We start from the raw sequence: 17,974 nt of genomic DNA, 5'->3' as shown, positions 1-17,974 counted from the left end.
GATGTGCTGGTCTGTCTTAGCACGGTAAGGAGGGATTATGCAGCCTATCTGCAACCCTTTCTCTACCCATCCAGCTGCTGGCACCCAAGCCCCCAGACAGCACCAGCACTACTCTCCTTTCTGTTTGTTCTTTTTTCTCTTAGGGTTTTGCTGGGTTTTTTGTTTTGGTTTGGTTTGAGGTTTTTTAGGGGTTGTTTATATTTTTACTCCTTGAGACATACCTTTGTCAATACTAAGCTCTTCAGGAGCTACATCCATTCAACGCCATGGATAGCAACAACATAATACTTCATATATTGAAGTGTTCTGGCATTTGAGCTATAGAATAAAGCACTTCTTTAAAACACAGAGTAAAAGTGTGAAAAGAGCTAAGAGCTTCGACATCTTCGAAAGACAGTGAGATTATGCACATAACTCCTTTCAAACTACAGAACCAAAGACTGTGATACAGATCAATGTTTATGTGACTGATGTCAAACATACTCCAACGTACCAGTAAGGACGCAAAAACATGGGATCGGAAAGTTGCTCTGGATCCACTTTGACGTAGTACAGAAAAACTGAACCTTTTCCTCTAATAAAATGAGAAAAGCATGCCCTGCATCAGTAAACAGTCACGAAAAGAGGATGTTTTACATATATAGCATGCTTAATAATATTTGTACAAAAAGACAGGTTTTTATTTGGAAATCCCTGGTTTTGTTGACTTAAATCAAATTCTTATTGTTACTTTAACTTAACCACTTATGCATTTAAAATACAGTTTCTCCAAAGGTTTTTGCTATCAGATCCATAAAAATACCAAGGAACATAAAATATTTTCAGACCAAATGCATCTATTTCCTCTGCTGAGCTGAATTATTCTATATGATGGACAACAAACAGTGAAACTCCACAGCTCTTACATTGGATGCTGTCCTTCTTAAAAAACAACTGAAGAGTCCTATGCCAGGATACACAATCTGAAAAGATGGCAATTCTCATGCAGTAGCACCAGCACTGCAGACTGACAAGTCTTTGTAGCCTGTTCAGCAACTGGACGGAATTACTTAGCACTGTCTTCCACTCCTACCTCTTTTTTCCCTCTTTCTTCACTTTTCTTTGCTGGCCAGATTATTCTTTGTATTTATGATACACAATTACAGAAATACTTCGCAAACCTTCCTGAAAAACAAGACAATCCAAAATTTCCTACTTTCATAAACAGTTTTAAGACAGAAACAAATTACTGGCATCGCTTGCAGACAGCTTTAGTAAGCAAAAGTCAATTATAAATCTTTAAAACACAGCTCTAACACATGGTAATGCAAGAGCTACAAACAGTCGCCTGGCAATTCTCCTACAAGAGAAATGCAAAATATTCAACACTGTACTGTGAACTTGATAATACTGATATGAAATTGCCCTGAGTAGTTGATATTGGCACACGAAAATAAAGCAAAGCTCAGCAAGACACATGAAATTCATGCATTTCCAATGTAATTCCAACCAGCATAGCATAAATCAGCATGGGCATGTAATTCTTGGCTGTCTTGTTCGACATAAGCGAAGCAGAAATTATGTGTTGTTGCAGGTGTTTTGCAAGCAAACATGACGCCCCACTGATTGTTAACAGACGGACTCTTTTCAAAGGAAAACGAGCTGAAGGAGGATCTCCAAGCTGACTAATAAAAAACCCCAGGTGGAAGCAGTTATGACCATCCCTGGGCTGGAGCAGTCAGCAGCTATCGCGTTGTGTTAGGATGGCACTGGAAACAGGCTGCTCCAAGGGGAACTAGGGGCAGGCTCCAGCAGGCTCGTGAAGCATCTCTGGGGATGACAGCCACTTCCAGCTGGGCTGGTTGCCGGGCTGCTCAGCACAGGCAGCTCCGTTTGGCTCTGACAATGCATATCTCACCCTGAAAGCTACACAACACCTGCAGTTTATGCTTACTGAGGAATCTGCAATTTCTAGCCCCTCAAAGCCAAATTCTGAAGTTATTTCACTTTGCAACCACAGGGGGTTTGTTTCTCATGCAAAGCCCAAGACATGTTAGATACGTTCTGGACTCAAAGACAGAACTTCTTTGCTACAGGTCCCTTTGACTTTAGAAGATATGTTTTACATAAAATTCAAAGCCTTCCGAGCAGCCAAAGAGCCCTTGCAGTGGGCAGGTTAGACCAGCAAGTGGAAAAACAGATTGGAAAAGAATCTAATAAAGTCATCTATACTCTGTAATAAAATGTAGCCATTTGATTTAGAAAATAATTACTGCAAATTCAACAGATATGCTCTTCATAACAGAAAATATCAAAAATACAACCTAAAATACATAGGGACCCTTGACTTGCAGACCTGGGTGAATCATGTTGGCTGGGGTTTTTTTCCGTTCTCTGTTCTGCTGCCCCTCTGAAAAACACCCGTGTAAATGATTCATTGCAGGTCCGTCCCCTCTAACTGCAGGCTGTTTTCGGGAGAAAGTGGTGTGAAAAAAACTGAAGGCGGCTATAGAGACACAGGCTAGGCTGTTCCTGGACTTGATCAGAAATTGCCTCTCAGCTGAGACGCTGCTGATTTCAGAAAACACACATGAATAAACATATGCATAAACTTTTGACTCAAAGCAATGCCGCAGTAGTTCTGTCATCCATCAGATCTTAGAAGATAAACATGATGTGATGTTGGTTCTTGCTAGGAAGGCTTCCAAACCTAAAAGCTGCAACTAGTTGGTGACTGCGTAGATGGCACTCTTCTCGCCGTGCATAACCAGTGTTCAAGCAATGCAGCAGGGAGCACTTGCTCCCAATATAGACAGATCTAACTAGGCTCAGAAAGACTGGTCAGAAAACAAAGATGTTGCTTGGAAAACAAAAAGTTGGAGGGTTGACATTCGGTTTCATTTTGTGCTTTTAAAAAAATAAAAAAGAGGAGAAAGAGGGAAATCTTTCAAATATTAGTTGAGGAACTTCTACCTATGTGTACTCCTGCAGCAAGGGTCACTGGAGATTAAGGTACAGACCTGCTCCACAGGATGGTCTCCGAGTCAGATTAGGAACCCATCCAGGTTACCTGCTTGCAAGCATGTCTTCAGGGAGAGCACCCCTCAAAGACAGGTATTTTCATCTCCTGCTACAAGGACACCCAGCATGTCTGAAAATCCTGATCACTGGCTGAATTCAGGACAGCGGAGAGCTGGTGATGATCCTGGAAGGGGAACAATACCTAGAAGTATTGTGGTACATCAAAGGGGATTACAAAAACGATTGCAGAACCTCAGCTGGATGTCATCCTTAATATTACACAACTCCTTTCTCCTGAGAAGGAGGGTGGATTCAGCTCGACCTAAGACTCATTGCTTGTACGAGGCAAAATCCTACTCTGTTCTCTCTCTGATCATCTCTTTAACTGTGCATAGGCCCCAGGTACTGAAAGAGGAGGACATGGAGACCTTCTAGAGGATCATCACAGTGAAATGTACTCCAGCAGCTCAGGCAAGAGGTTTCTCACACCAGGTAAGTGCTAGGGAGTCCCCCCAATCTTTCCTCCATGCCAGCCTTGCCAAGGGGAGTGGTAGGGAAGAGTTTCCAGTGAGAAATGAGAAACCAGTGCCAAAGAGGGGGTGAAAGCACAAAGAGAGACCAACAGCTCTCCACAGAGGGACAAAAGCACAGAGCCACAAAGTAGAACCTTTGGTGTAACTGCAACTGCAATGGCCTTAATGGAGCCCTGCCCAGGATTACCAGATGTCCTCATAATATCAGGACAGTCCCACTTCTCCACAATTCCTCAGGAATTTGGAGGGATGTCATCTGACAACCCTAAACCCTAACCCTAGCTTCTTGCAGGCTGGGCTATATCTAGGATTCTGCCATTAACCCCACTCCATCTGGGTCAAAAGATGGCAACATCAGGGCTCTGAAAGAAGCCACCATCGAGCAAAGCCTATCTGAAGTTCCCAGCATTGTGAAAAGTGAGAGGTTCCCACTGGGGTTTTAATCAGTATTTTGTACGTGTCACTTGGCAAACCAAGCTCTGCCTGTGGTAACACTTTTTAGAACTTCTCGTGTTTCCAAAACAAATTAGGTGGTTTTTAAAACAAAAGGAAAAGGGAAAAAAAAATAAACACCCCAAAAAAACCCTCACATAAATTATTTATAATTTGCCACTCATCAGGCAGCAGCTTTAACAGGCAAGAATAATTTTAATCAATGTCTCATACAGTGTGCTTGATGTACCTCCACGTCCAATTAGCAAAAAAACATAAATATCTCATTAAAATATATAAATGTGTATTACTTTGGTTTCCTACACTTCACCACTTCCAGTATATTTCTGACATGCATTTTATTTTAGGAGACAACACTCTATCACATTCTGTCCTCTGTAAAGACCTTTGCATGCTTGTGCTTCTTTGTTATTGACAACGCTTCTGCATTACATGGGATTTGTCATGGAATTTAAAATAAACACCTACAAAAATATTTTACTCAAGCAATCAATAGAAACCCTCATTGAAGAGGAGAAGGTTGGGGTTTTCTTTTTGTGTGCCTTCAGTTGGATGCATTACGTCTTGCATAGACTTTTAAATTACATTGCAGGGTTCTTCACTCTGTTATTGATTGACCTGAGATTTTTGGCAAGTCATTTCACCACTGTGCAGCTCTGTCCCTTCGTACCTATCCGCTCTGTCTAATTAGCCTTTACAAACCCTTTGGGGCAGCAACGGCTTCTTACTGCCAGCTTGCAGTACCTGTCTCCATGGGATGTGATTTCAGTCATCTTGATAGACTAACATCCATGTTTCATAAAATTAGTTTTCTAAAGAATAAAAAGCAAATGCACTGAAGCAATATAGTGCTGGTTCTATTGGTAAACCATACCTATTTAGATATATCCTTTCTTTCTAAAAAGCTAGACAGGCTTTAAAGAACAGACCAAATCAAACCAAACCAAACCAAACCAAAACATAAAAAGACAACACACATAATGAAAATACGATCAGTAAAATTGTGAAACCCAGTGATTTCCCAGGAGTTTTTAAGAATAAAATCTCATAGCCTAGATCAGGAGACCAAAGATGTAAGGAAGTTTTGCGCAGCACCAGGTTCCCTCCCACAATGAAAGTCACAGAGGTTGGTGAGGGCACCAAGAGTAGCTCCCTGTTGGGGGAGTCTGAATGAGCTCTGTTTGTATAGGGTTTTTAGAATCTGGAAGATATTCAGATCATTTAATAACATGAGTAATATTAGTGTCTAGAGGCATACACGTGAAGACTTCTGTTTTGAAGTCCCAGCTGCAAATCTCTTTCCCAGCAGCATCCTCCTCACTAGCTGGCCAGCTACAGAGGGACGAACTCTGCAGCTCACTGCAACTGCTTCCTACAGCAATTGGTGAGAAAGTTGCTTACTAGTTACTAGAAATCTACTTAATATTGATCTGAAAGAACACTGTTGGATCCCAAGTGGATCTGCTACATTTCCTAAGAGAAACTGATACTACTATGATCATGTGCAGGAGCTGCTTTCTCAGGTATGGGGGGAAAAAAAAATCTTCAGTTTCTTCAACTTTTACATTCAGAAACACTTCATTTTATTACCCTGAAAACACACACAGACATGAGTCCCCGTCAAGGCAAAGCAGCTGTTACACTTCTGCAAGTCAGATTAACTGTACACAAACCCCTAAAGTATTTCACACATACTTAAAGGAGACATTTTTAAATTTTATGGGTTCATCTGTTCTGAAGAGTATTTCAGTACATTAGTACCACAGGCATGACATAAAAACTCAACATAAGTATGAATCCTGAAGACCTTTTAATTAATATTTCAATTACTGACTTTTAATTTTAATTAAGAAAATCCAACATCTTGATTTTACTTTATTTTCCCAACAAAATCTCCAGTGCTCTGATGCAATTCTTTTCCTGAAATCTTTTAATATTATTTTTACTGGAAAATTACCAAATAGAGTGAGTGTTGAAAAAGCACTTTTTACTGCCTTATCAGAAATTCCAGTAATTGTTCTAGAAATTTACAGGGGGAAAATGTTCTTCCACAAGTAAATGGAGCAGATAAAAAGAAAAGCTAAATTCATCATGAAATTTATTCTCTGTCCTGGATTCTCCTCCCCATCCTGCCCAGGGAGTGAAGGGAAAGGGGGGTGAGCGAGGGGCTACATGGCACTTAGTTGCCTGCTGGGTTTAAACCACGACAAAAGCATAGCTAAGGGGTTTTGCACAGCTTTACTACCAGTAGCTGAAATGGAAAGATCGTGAGAAAAGAGACCTGCGCTACCAATAATAGAAGCTCCATGTTAGTCATAACTAGTTATTTTCTCTTAAATCATATTGCTCAACTTTCATCCACTTCACAGCTTCTATCACCAAGACTGAAATACTGTTAATCTGAGTTACAGATCCTATGTTAAAATGATACAGAGTATTTCCAATAACTATTACGAACAAAGTCATTATGGCTAACTCTGAATTTACGGTGAATACTTCCTTACATTGCCATAGAAACTAAGACTTCAACTTGATATTGTCATGCTACTTGCTAAAACAAAAAGGTAGTTCCTTTCACTGAAAGGTTTCACACTTTATGCATCAACAACAGGCTGATATAACAAACCCACAAGAATAGCAAAATCAGAAACACCAGCAAAACCAATCATTGTCAATATGATGAACAGGAGTCACAACCCACCTCCTGGTACCATCAAGAGCAGAGTGGGCATCACAGCGGATGTGAGCTTCAAGGAGAGTTTCACAGAACAGTGTAGTGGCTGTGCAGGAAATCTGGGGGTTAATTATACTTTTACCTAAGCAAAGCACACAATAGTTTAAACTGACTAAGTGTTCACCTCCTGCCTCAATCTGCTACAAGAGTTTAGCAGGTGCTGCTCCCACTCCATAAGGACTGCACTTCAGTAATGGGAGCACCTACGTGCTCTATTAGCTTATTAACTCTGCCACAGGACTCTGCCACACTCTGAAATATAAAATGCTGTTTTTATAAAAATACAAGACAGAGAACTAAAATATAATGGTATTAATCCTTGTTTATATTAACGTACCATTTTGGAAGCATAAGAGAAGCTTATGTGACATTTATTAATGCAGATTTAGTACAAAGAAGGACTTAGGTGAGAAATAACAGAAACTACCATAGCCATTTATTTCATAAAGAACCAGCCATGCGAATGCAACACATTAGAAACTCTTCAGTACTACTCATACAGGGTACAAATAGTACCATTCCTCAGTTTTATGTCTGAGTTTTAAACCAAGCAAACAAAAAATGTGTGTGTTGTAAGAATTTACATGTGAAGCAGATGTCCTGGAATTAGACTGATGACCCACTTTTGTTTCCTTTCAGCTTCAGTAGCACAAGTTAGGTGTGGCTTTATGAAATGCTTATATTTTATCCAAAATATGCAGATTAACGAATGATTACCATGAAGGAAACAAAGCTGAAAGATTAAAAAAAAAAAAAACAACAAACCAAACACCATAAAATGTGCAATTTAAAAAATCATATTCTACTTTTCACTTTGACAAATGCAAGGACAACGTGAGATATGCAGATACCAAGATTAAATAAGTAAGTAATAAAGGACGACTTGTACCTGTTTGTAAGATTTCCACTCTGGAATACTAATGTTACATTAACACAGCTACACAATTTACTTTCTAATACACAGTGCAGAAAATTTTGCTCATTATTTTCCTACTATTATTTTCCAGTTGTTCTGCTATTCATAGCGAATCTATCAGCACTACTCATAACTATAAAACCTATTTCTATTTTTTTTTCTTTCTGCATACTGAGGACACAATATTTCTTCTGAGCTTTCAAAAACAAACAAACTCACTATGACTCTGCAGATAGAGACTGATCTCAATTTTGTCCTCAGTGTCTGACCTAACAGACCTCCAAAGGAGAACCATAGCCCCCAGTGTGATAATCTGGGACTCTATGAACAATTTAGTATTTCTGGATAATTCAATGAAATAACTGCCATCACTGGCTATAGAGACTACGATATGTTGTCAAGGCTGTGTCACGTATCTCCCAGACCAGGGACAATGGGAGATTGTCATACCAGGCTTGCTCCCATCAGAACAGGAATGATCTGGAATCATGGAATGACAAAATTCTAGGTCAAAACAAGTTTCTGCATGATTTCTGAAGTAAATTCAAGCATAGAGGGTAGAAATATCTTACTGGCACAATAAACTAATTGTTGCTAATGCCAGACATTGGTGGCAGGCAGGGCTGCATGGTCTCTAAGAAGGAAAAGGTATATGAGGGAGCTCCTTGATGTAAATTGATTTGAACCAATTCAGGACAGTCAGAAAAATGTGATACAGACATGTAAGGAGGCATTATTTCACCTAATACATTTTTTTCTGTTAGTGGACATAGCCACTCTCTTTTGTCTAACAACACATGCATGCTTGGTTTTTTCTTCCGTTTTCACATGGCCCTGAACACCTGAACTGTAACCCTTCCTTCCCAAGATCAGAGATCTGAAAAGAAAGGTGCAGAAATTACTTACTGCTTGTGGGCCAGCACTATCTGAAGATCAGTGACACCACAACCATTTGGGCACCAGAGGAGGATGAAGAGTGGTGGTAAATAGAGTTCAATCCAGTGTGGCGGGTCACAAGTGCTGTTCCCCAGGGCTCACTATTGGGGCCAGTTCAGTTTATAATTTTTATCAGTGATCTGGATGAGAGCATCAAGTGCACCCGCAGTAAGTCTGCTGACAAAACCAAGTTGATGTCCGGTGTGTTGATGTCTGGGTGGGAGTGTTGATCTGCTTGATGGCAGGAAGCTCTGCAGAGCGATCTGGACAGTCTGGATTGATGGGCAGTGGCCAATGGTACGAGGTTCAACAAGGCTCAGTGCTGGGTCCTGCACTTGGGTCACAACAACCCCAGGCAACGCTATCGGCTAGGGGAAGAGTGGTTGGAAATCTGCCTGGTGGAAAAGGATCTGGGGGTGTTGATTGACAGAGCTGAACATGAGCAGCTTGCGCCCAGGCAGCCAAGAAGGCCAAGAGCATCCTGGCCTGTATCAGCAATAGTGTGGCAGCAGGTCTAGGGCAGTGATCATCCCCCTGCACTGGGCATCAGTGAGACTGCACCTCGAATCCTGTGTCCAGTTCTGGGCCCCTCACTCCAAATAAGACATTGAGGTGCTGGAGCGTGTCCAGAGAAGGGCAACAAAGCTAGTTAGGAGTCTAGAGCGCAAGTCTGATGAGGAACAGCTGAGGGAACTGGGGTTGTCTAATCTGGAGAAAAGGAGGCTCCAGTGGGGACCCTACCACTCTCTACAACTACCTGACAGAAGGCTGTAGCAAGGTGGGGTCAGTCTCTTCTCCCAAGTGGTAGCACAAGCGGAAATGGCCTCCAGCTGCACCATGGGAGGTCTAGATTGGATTTCTTCACCGTAACGGTTGTCAAACTGGAACGAGCTGCCCAGGGAAGTGGTGGAGTCACCACCCCTGGAGGTATTTAAGAGACGTGTAGATGTGGCACTTAACAAATGGTTTAGCGGCCAACATGGCAGTGCTAGGTTAACACTTGGACTTAATGATCTTAACGGTTGTTTCCAACCTAAACTATTCTGTGATCATATTATTTCAACGTGTGTTGAGGAACCAAAATGCGCATTCCCTGTGCTGTTTTTCCCTGGACTGGATGATCTCCCCAGGGCTGTACAGTCTCTCTTGAACATGACAGAACATCTGATTTCTAAAACGAGCAATATTTTAGTTTAATAATTTCTGAGGTTTTTTCTTGGGACTTTCTGTCCCACATTTTACTTTCTCAATTTTGTTCTCTGTCTTATTTTCCCTCTTCTAGAGTTCATGCATTGTGGGAATAATCAAAGACATCCAGAAGAAATGTCTGAAGTGGATAAGCAGAGTGAAACAGCATTATTCACATATTACTAACCATAACATATGTATGAAGAAACCTATGAGGAGGAACCTAGAAATGCAGTGTTGACAACAACACACCTTTTGATTGAGCTGTATGGATCCTAGAGACTGAGAGTTCAGAAATAATGTGTTTGTGGTTCATTTACACACTGTAAAAAAGGTAAATACATGGCAGATATACACAAACAACAGCCTACTGTCAACTCTCCTTCTTGTGAAGAACCCAAATTATGGGTAAGAGGTTTGAATAAATGAGACATTTTAGGCTAATATTAAAATAACATTCAAACCTTAAGAACTGTTCTAGAGATTTTCAACTGTTAAATCACTCACTCTCTTACTTTTCTCTTGCTTCTGCCATTCCACTTCCCACTGTGGTAGCTTCAGCTTACAGTGATAAAGCTATACAAATGGCCAGCCAAACTATTACACCTTCTTACTGGATAGATTTCCATGATGTTGAAAGAAACCTCATTTGTAAAATCAGGTGTGCTGAAGAGATACCGTTGGGATCACAGCCCCTGTAAATTTAGAAAATTCAGCTAGGGCCAGCATTGCAAAGACATTCAGCAACAAAAACCAAAGATAGACACTTTTCTACCGAAATCAATACCTTCAAACTCTGTGCTACAGACTGCACTTGCTTGGGCAGGCAGCTAGTCAGTCTTATTCTAAAGCTTATGACCATTTTATTTCCTGCTGCAGGATACTGTGCCATACTGCATACTGCTTGCCCACTAGACTGAACGAGTTCATTGTCACTATCATATAAATATGCATCAAAACTTGTACGAAAAACATTCTAGATTAGTACTGTAGCCCATACATATCATTATGTATTATATTCTTGTGTAGCAGTACTACACAGTCTTACACATTCTCAACCTACGAAGTCCTACAAATAGCTTTCAAAAAAAAAAAAAAAAATACAGATATGCATGCATCATAGAATAGTTAGGGCTGGAAAGGACCTTAAGACCACCTAGTTCCAACCCCCCTGCCATCGGCAGGGACACGCTGCACTAAACCATGTCACCCAAGACTCTGTCCAACCTGGCCTTGAGCACTGCCAGGGATGGAGCATTCACAACTTCCTTGGGCAACCTGTTCCAGTGCCCCACCACCCTCACAGTAAAGAACTTCTTCCTTATATCTAACCTGAACTTCCCATGTTTATGTCCTATCACTACAGCCCTAATGAAGAGTCCAAATATACTCATGTATTTATAAACACATATTATATGTATGGAAGAAAAAAAAATTACTTCCAGAATGTTAACACAGCCAAATGATAGCATCATGTTCTTCGACCCTTGCCTTGATGCTCTCCAGCAAAAAAAGTTTTCCTTTTCTTTCTTTTAATGTTTATACCACTAAGAGGAAGAGAAGAACAAGAAGCATCTGCTTCTACAAGTACTGCAGCACTTTCCTCTCCATCACCCTTTCTAAATCAGTTATGACCACCTCCTCACATAAATCCCTTCTGAAGGATCACCTTCTCCATGTATATTTCTCCACATATACCAATTCTTTTACACAAAAAATGTAGATGAATAATTTATCAACTCTTTCATGTCATGAAAGGAGCTCCTCATCTATAAGGAGCAAGAAGATCACAAACACTGAAAGCAAGAGCTCAGAATCCGTATCTTTCATGAAATACTGAATTAATGCAGGTGAAGTTATATGGTGCACAAAATAAGTCAGATGCAATTTCAGCCCCTCATACCAGTACTTTCCTTTGATGTCAACAGTATCAACAGATGGACAAGTGTTAGTGTGAGATGAACTTTACCATATGTGACTCAACAGAACTAAGCAGAGCACTCTCAATTATTTCATTTCTTCAAGGAAATGGTGCACTAACAAAGTCATGGCCCCATCCTTTAATGGCACATTTGTAATTCTCAGAGGAAAAAAAAAAAGGACTGATGGATGTAATTCTACTGCCAATGAACACACAGAGTTCCTGACATGAAACATCACAATCTCTCTGGAGGAGCTGAAGAATAAATCACAGGCTACAGGAGTCAGAAGTCAGCTTCAATAGTCTTTAAATTAAGATGGACAAGCATAAGAATGACATAAAGTAATGGTAAAATAAGAACTCTGAATTCAATTTCTAGAGTTAGCAAAATCCTAAGGAGCACAAGTTAGGTCTGAAGTACAGATTATTTTCAAAGCCTACGTTTGCATTAGATACCAGCAGTGCAATCATGCAGGTTTTCACAGTTCTTTGGGTTTGGTTTTTGCAAGACTCTTGTGATTTTTTTTATTCAGGAAAATCATGCAGCTTTCTATTGTAAAATATTGCTCTTTCTATTAGCAAAGAAAATATTATCCAATATTCACTTCTTGGAAGATACTAGATATTGATACTCAGGAAGAAAAAACACAAAAAGACAACTTGGATGCACAGAGTATTTTAATGAACATAGAAGAGTATTACTGATGAATTCAAACAATCAAATAAATTTCTTAAAAACATAATTATACACACTACAAGGCTACTAAATCCCCAAGCCACAGATCACTGGGTGCTGGGACAGTACTGTCCTGTCCTTTCACTCTTTGCTGTGAAACCACTGTCACCACTACCAGGACTAGGATGTGGAGGATGCAGGCCTGCAGTCTGTCTAGGCTTGGACACTCCTGTATCCATCCTAATAAGGGTCCAAGTCTTCTCCTGACTGGGAATGCACTTGCAAGTATGCCCAAGTCCATCTACAGCCAGCTAAACATTTTATTGTATGCTTACTGTAAATTCAATGATTAGACCAAAAAAGTAAAACTGATTTTAAGTCCCTCCGTACATTACATGTACTAAATGCCTTTTTGCATAAGAAGCTATAGCATTATGGGTTGAAGCTTAAAGTCTGATTAATTTAGAGCCAAATCAGACATTAGAAAGTGAAAAGCATCAATGTTATTCATATTTCATATCGTCCAACCACTAAATAACTCTAAAAGTAAACGAAAATGCTCAGTTAGATCACCTGGTTACTTCGTATGTACGTGTCAGGCAGCAGTTCCAGGACAAAATCTGCTGCAGTGCTCCCGAGTTCCAAAATCCATGTTTTCAGGCTGTTCCTTGGAATTCTGCTGAAGGCATCTGTGGAAGTTTGTAACTCTATGCAAAGAATAAAGATCCTGGTTTATGCAGTGCAACTGAGTTGGCTGTTTCTGCAACCCTTCAAACTAAAACCAAAGCCATACTGGAGTCTTGTGCATATCATGGACCTGTGTCGCCTACTGATAGGAATCTCTAGAGAAAGGTATTGTGGGTCTGAGATGGCAGTGATGAACAGAGAGTGGAACTGGAGAAAGCATTGCTCCTCACATGACTCTTCCCCGTGTGACTACTTATCCAAATTAGGATGCCTTTCCTTAACACATTGCTACTTTTACAACTACGCATCTGTGCATCTGTGGGAAGGAGATAGTACTTAATCTGAACTGCTCTGCATGTAAAAACAATCACATTTGAAATTCAGAAGTACTGCTTTCAGAAACAGTAAGGCTCTTCACCAGAGAGAGTAGAAGGTCAGAATGCGTAACATTTGCAAATATGCCCAACTACTTTGACTGCTTTCAGTTCTCCCACTGAAAGGGTATATATTCAAAAAAGCGTTTGACTTTACAGAGGAAATCCTGCCTTCTTTATTTGATGTCAAGGACAGCTTTGCCATTGACTTCGTCTGGGCCAAGATTTTACCCCATGTGTTTTAAGAGAACCTCTGTGATTCTGCCAACAGTAGCACAATAAGTGGCTCACAAAAATAAAAACCCTAACAAAAAAACCCAAACAGGAAGTAGCCTCCAAGGAATACTTCTCTGCGAACTCTTACAATTAAGATTAAAAAATAACAACAATAATGCTTCTTACAATCTTTTCTCTCTATACAAAACCAGGCAATAATTTCCTGCATTAAAACCTTATTTATTGGGTGTCAGGAGAGTTCTATGTCAGATCATATTGTGGAACTGCTAATTATCTCATGATGTTTACTCCTCCTGATGATATACAGCAACTCCCACATTGTGATTGTTTTTTTCTAAGTTAATATTTTTAGCTCAGGATGTTCAGCTCACATAAACCAGCAATATTCCATTGGACTTTCTTAAAAGAAGTATTTCCCCTTGTACTGTAGTAAACGATGAAGTATGTCATTATTTCAAAAAGGTGGGTCTGTAATCAAACACAATGTAATGAAAAATCATGAAAGCACCTTTATTTTCCATACTCCAAAACAGCTAGTTCCTGCAAACTGAATCAGCCATTCCCTGACTTCATCTACAAGTGAATTTTCACTACTGAAATATCAAACCTTTCAAACAAGATAAATACTCACAGTCTCTTAAGCATCACATCTTAAATAGTGGCGTCCTACCTCCACATTTCTCTGACTTCGCTCCTAGGCAGCACTGAAAAATCAGCTACAGTCACATGGTGCATTCAAGGTCATGCTATTCTAATTGACAGAGATATCATTGATAAATTACCCAGCAACAACGATAATAGAGTCATTAACCTTGTTCCAGCACACGAAAGGCGTTTCACAATTAAAAGGAGAAGAAAAGTTACAAAAACTTATACAGGTTTTATTGCCCAGGTTTTCTTCTCCTACACACTACTGTAAAGTACTGTTAGGGAATAGTAATGTGTTAGAGAATAGTAATGTGTTAACGTAGATGCCTGCTGTCTGTGCTTTGCAACCAAGGGGTGCAGAGATTAGACTGAATTACGGTGGAGGAGGAGTCAGGTAGTAAAATATGCGAACTATTGACCTTTTAAAAAATAGGAAGTTGGATGGAGAAGGCCTCTCCCTTTGGCGAAGTGAAGGATGCTGGAGCACAAGAAAGATCATTCCAGTCAGGAAGTCTCTCTCAGTCCAAGAATCTATGCAGAACTGTCACTTTCAAACACACAGTCATTTGGCCAGTGCTTTGATGACTTGCATCAAAAGTGTAGTGGGTTAACATACTGAAGTGAAACTCATGGATAGATAGACAGGTAGATAGATAGACAGATAGATAGATAGAAAGACAGATAGATAGAAAGATAGATAGATAGATAGATAGAAAGAAACTAGGTGGAATTTCGAATTCATCCTCTATGTCTCATTCAAGAAACTTGCAGCAATCCAGAGACTAAAAGTCTGAGTAATGTCCCTAATTCATTGTATGACAGATATCTTTATTAAGGGTGTACACATTAATGAATAACTGGTGAGTGCTTTGACTTAGAGAAATATTAGAACAACAGTGAAAAGGTGGGACAGAGACTGTTTCACGTAGTAAATAACAGACTGTGTACCCTTATCTTCTTGACACTTCCACTGCTGCTTCTTTTTGAATCCTGTCACAGTAAGACCACTCATGCTAAAATTATTAATAAACTATAGCGCAGGTTTCCTGGAGTTCGGGTGCCCAGACATGACACTATACTGAAAGACAGAATGCATTGTACTCCCTTCTAATCTTGAACTATTGCGTCTCACTGCATTGCCTGACGGTATACCAAGATACGATCTACAACATATTGCACAACTTACCCTAAAGGACAAATAGAAAAATCAGAGATCATGTCTGTATTTAGAATATATCACCTAGAACATTGATGAATAGATCATAAAGCACATTCTGAAGGCCTGAGTGAAAGTCAAATTCTTTCTACTGATTCTGTTGTATTTGGATAAACTGATAATTGGCATATCCTTCAAGCATTCAGACGTATCACAAATGACACTTGGAACAACAACCACGGAACGTCAGGAGGAACTCTCCTGTATGTCCTCTGAGCAGAGGCTGCTGGCTAGTTACCGAGCACAGGCGCCTCTGATGCACGGCATCTAACATCTTCCCACCACAGAAACCCCTAAGTTTTCCGAGGCTGAGCTCAGTGCCGGGCTGAATCGCGTAGTTTAGCGATTCCAGCCACTGTATCATCGATGTCCAAGGAGCACCTACAGACTCGTTTCCCAGCGCAGTTAACAGCTCCTATGCCTGAAACGCTGCTGGGGTAGCAGAAACCTCCTTGCAAGCGTGCAGATGCAGACGGCCCAACTCGGCATAGTTTAAAGAGCCCAGAAACACACATGTAAACAGCATCTGTGGCGTCTCTTCTTTACTGACTTTCCTGGAAACACATTAACCTATTACAGCACTCAGAAAACAAACAGGAGAAGCAGAGGAGAGGCAAAAGTAGACCGTTCCCTCCGGAAAGTTTCTTTTCGCCTCTCCCTCCCACTTTCGCTGCTCTCCCCGTTCTCCTGGATTAGCGATCGCTTTCACCGGGGATCAAATGAATGACTTTTCCGCTCACGACACTCGAGAGATGCTGCAGCCGCCCTGGGTGCCCGCGGGGACCGGGCGCGCAGCGCACACCCCCGAGCCCAGGCGCCCGGCGCGAAACGAAGCCGAGGGCAAACCCCGCTCCGCCGCCGTCCCCGGCCGCCGCACCGGCCCCGCCGGCGGCAGCAGCAGCATCAGCCGGTGCGGGGGGTGCGGCCCCTCCCGCCGCATGGCGAAGCGCTGCCACTGACGCACATTTAATTCGCCGGGCTGCGGGCACGGCGCGGCGCCGCTCGCATCCTCCCCCCGCCGGCGGGCAGGGGGAAAGTCAAACTGCAGCAACAAAGTTGGTCCCCCCCGCTACCCCCAGACCTGCCCCGGCCCCTCCGAGTGGTGTGGGGCGGCGGAGAAGGGGGTCCGTCCCCACCTTACCTTGCTTGACGCACTTGAGCCGGATGGGGTCCTTGCAGTGCTTGATCACGGCCAGCACATCCCTGATGGTGAGCCCGGCCACGGGGGTCTCGTTCACCTCCAGCAGCAGCTCCTCCGGCACTAACTTGCTGCCGCCCTCATAGGCCACCTTGCCGGGCTTCACCTCCCCCAGGTAGGGGAACTGCCCGTTCTCGGCGCCCCCCTTCAGCTCGAAGCCCAGCTGCCCCTCCGGGTTCCTCACGATCACGATCTCGTGGACTCGGCTCGTCCAGTGGCTTTTCTTCTTCAAGCCCTTGGACATTGCCGTGGGGATGCTCTGCCCGACTCCCTCCCGGTATTCCGTGCTCCTTCCCTCCCTCCCTCTAGTCCCCCCCTCCCCGGGGCAGCCGGGCTCCTCCGGGGCAGGCTCAGGGCGGGCGGGGAGCGGCCGGCCGGCGGGAGGGAGGGCGCGGCGGCCCCGCGGGGCTGCGGAGCTGGGTCGGGGAGCGCCTCGCTGCCCTCTCCGGCCGGCTTTAGCTGATATCCATGGCAGCCGCGGCGGCCGGGACCCTGCGGAGCGTGGATGTACTAGTTGTACAGAAACTGGCAGCGGGGAGGGAGGAGGGAGGGAGGGGACGGCCGCGGCGGGGGGAGAAGGGGGGGGAGGAGGAGGAGGGGTGTCGGTGTCGGTGCCGGAGCGAGGCGGGCGCTGCCTCGCCGCTCCCGCCTCGCCTGACCCGGTAGTGAAGGCCGAGAGAGAGGCTGCCTGGCACGGCCGGCAGCGGGCGGAGAGCGGCCCGGGCGGGGGGAGGCACCGAGCGGGCAGAGCAGCGACCCCCGGACGGGCAACACCCCGGAACCGGCCCCGGCGACAGGGGGCGCCCGCGGGCAAGATGGCGCCGCGTGTCCCGGCCCGGCCGCCCCTCGCTGGCTCCTAGCGGGCTCCGGGGCCGCAGAGTCCCCGCCGTACCACAGCGCCCGGCGGGCCGGCAGCGGGCTTGTGGCGGGGGGCACCGCACGGGTGGTCCGCTGGAGTTTGGGAAGTGCCTGAGATGGAGAGGAAGAGGGGTGGATCCTGCGGTCCGTGTTCTGCTCGTGGCACGGAAGGAGCCAGCGACAGACGGGCTCCAAGTTGTGCCAGGAAAACAGACGACAGCCGTTTACTTGAGTACCTCGGCGTTACAAACGCTTGCAGAGAGGTTTCCCTGCGTTCAGAGGTCTCACACTCCAGTTAATTGAGTTGTAGGTGGGTGCAGTTCTTAGCGCTGGTTACTAGCACAGGAGACAGGAGCTGGTACCCAGGGGGTGTTACCACACCTGAGGAGGGTGTAACGA

At 43.3% G+C, this 17,974-nt stretch overlaps 1 protein-coding gene across 7 annotated transcripts in view; it reads right to left on the bottom strand.

Moving 5' to 3' along the window:
• MAGI2 (membrane associated guanylate kinase, WW and PDZ domain containing 2) overlaps window positions 1-17,017 on the bottom strand; it is a 737,601-nt gene extending 720,584 nt beyond the window's left edge. For 2 of the 7 annotated variants that reach the window (XM_030478638.1, XM_030478641.1), the window contains exon 1: window positions 16,661-17,015. In XM_030478638.1, coding sequence (XP_030334498.1) covers window positions 16,661-16,961 — 301 coding nt within the window. In that variant the 5' untranslated portion in view covers window positions 16,962-17,015. Of the gene's footprint in view, window positions 1-16,660 lie in introns of all 7 variants that reach the window. The other 5 variants (XM_030478636.1, XM_030478634.1, XM_030478640.1 and 2 more) reach the window with 4 other exon arrangements.
• Window positions 17,018-17,974: the final 957 nt, after the last annotated feature.

This window comes from Strigops habroptila, chromosome 3 (genome assembly GCF_004027225.2).
Source record: "Strigops habroptila isolate Jane chromosome 3, bStrHab1.2.pri, whole genome shotgun sequence".
Classification (NCBI taxonomy): Eukaryota; Metazoa; Chordata; class Aves; order Psittaciformes; family Psittacidae; genus Strigops; species Strigops habroptila.
Note: the sequence above shows the minus strand (reverse complement) of the source record. Positions and strands in the feature narration are given on the sequence as shown.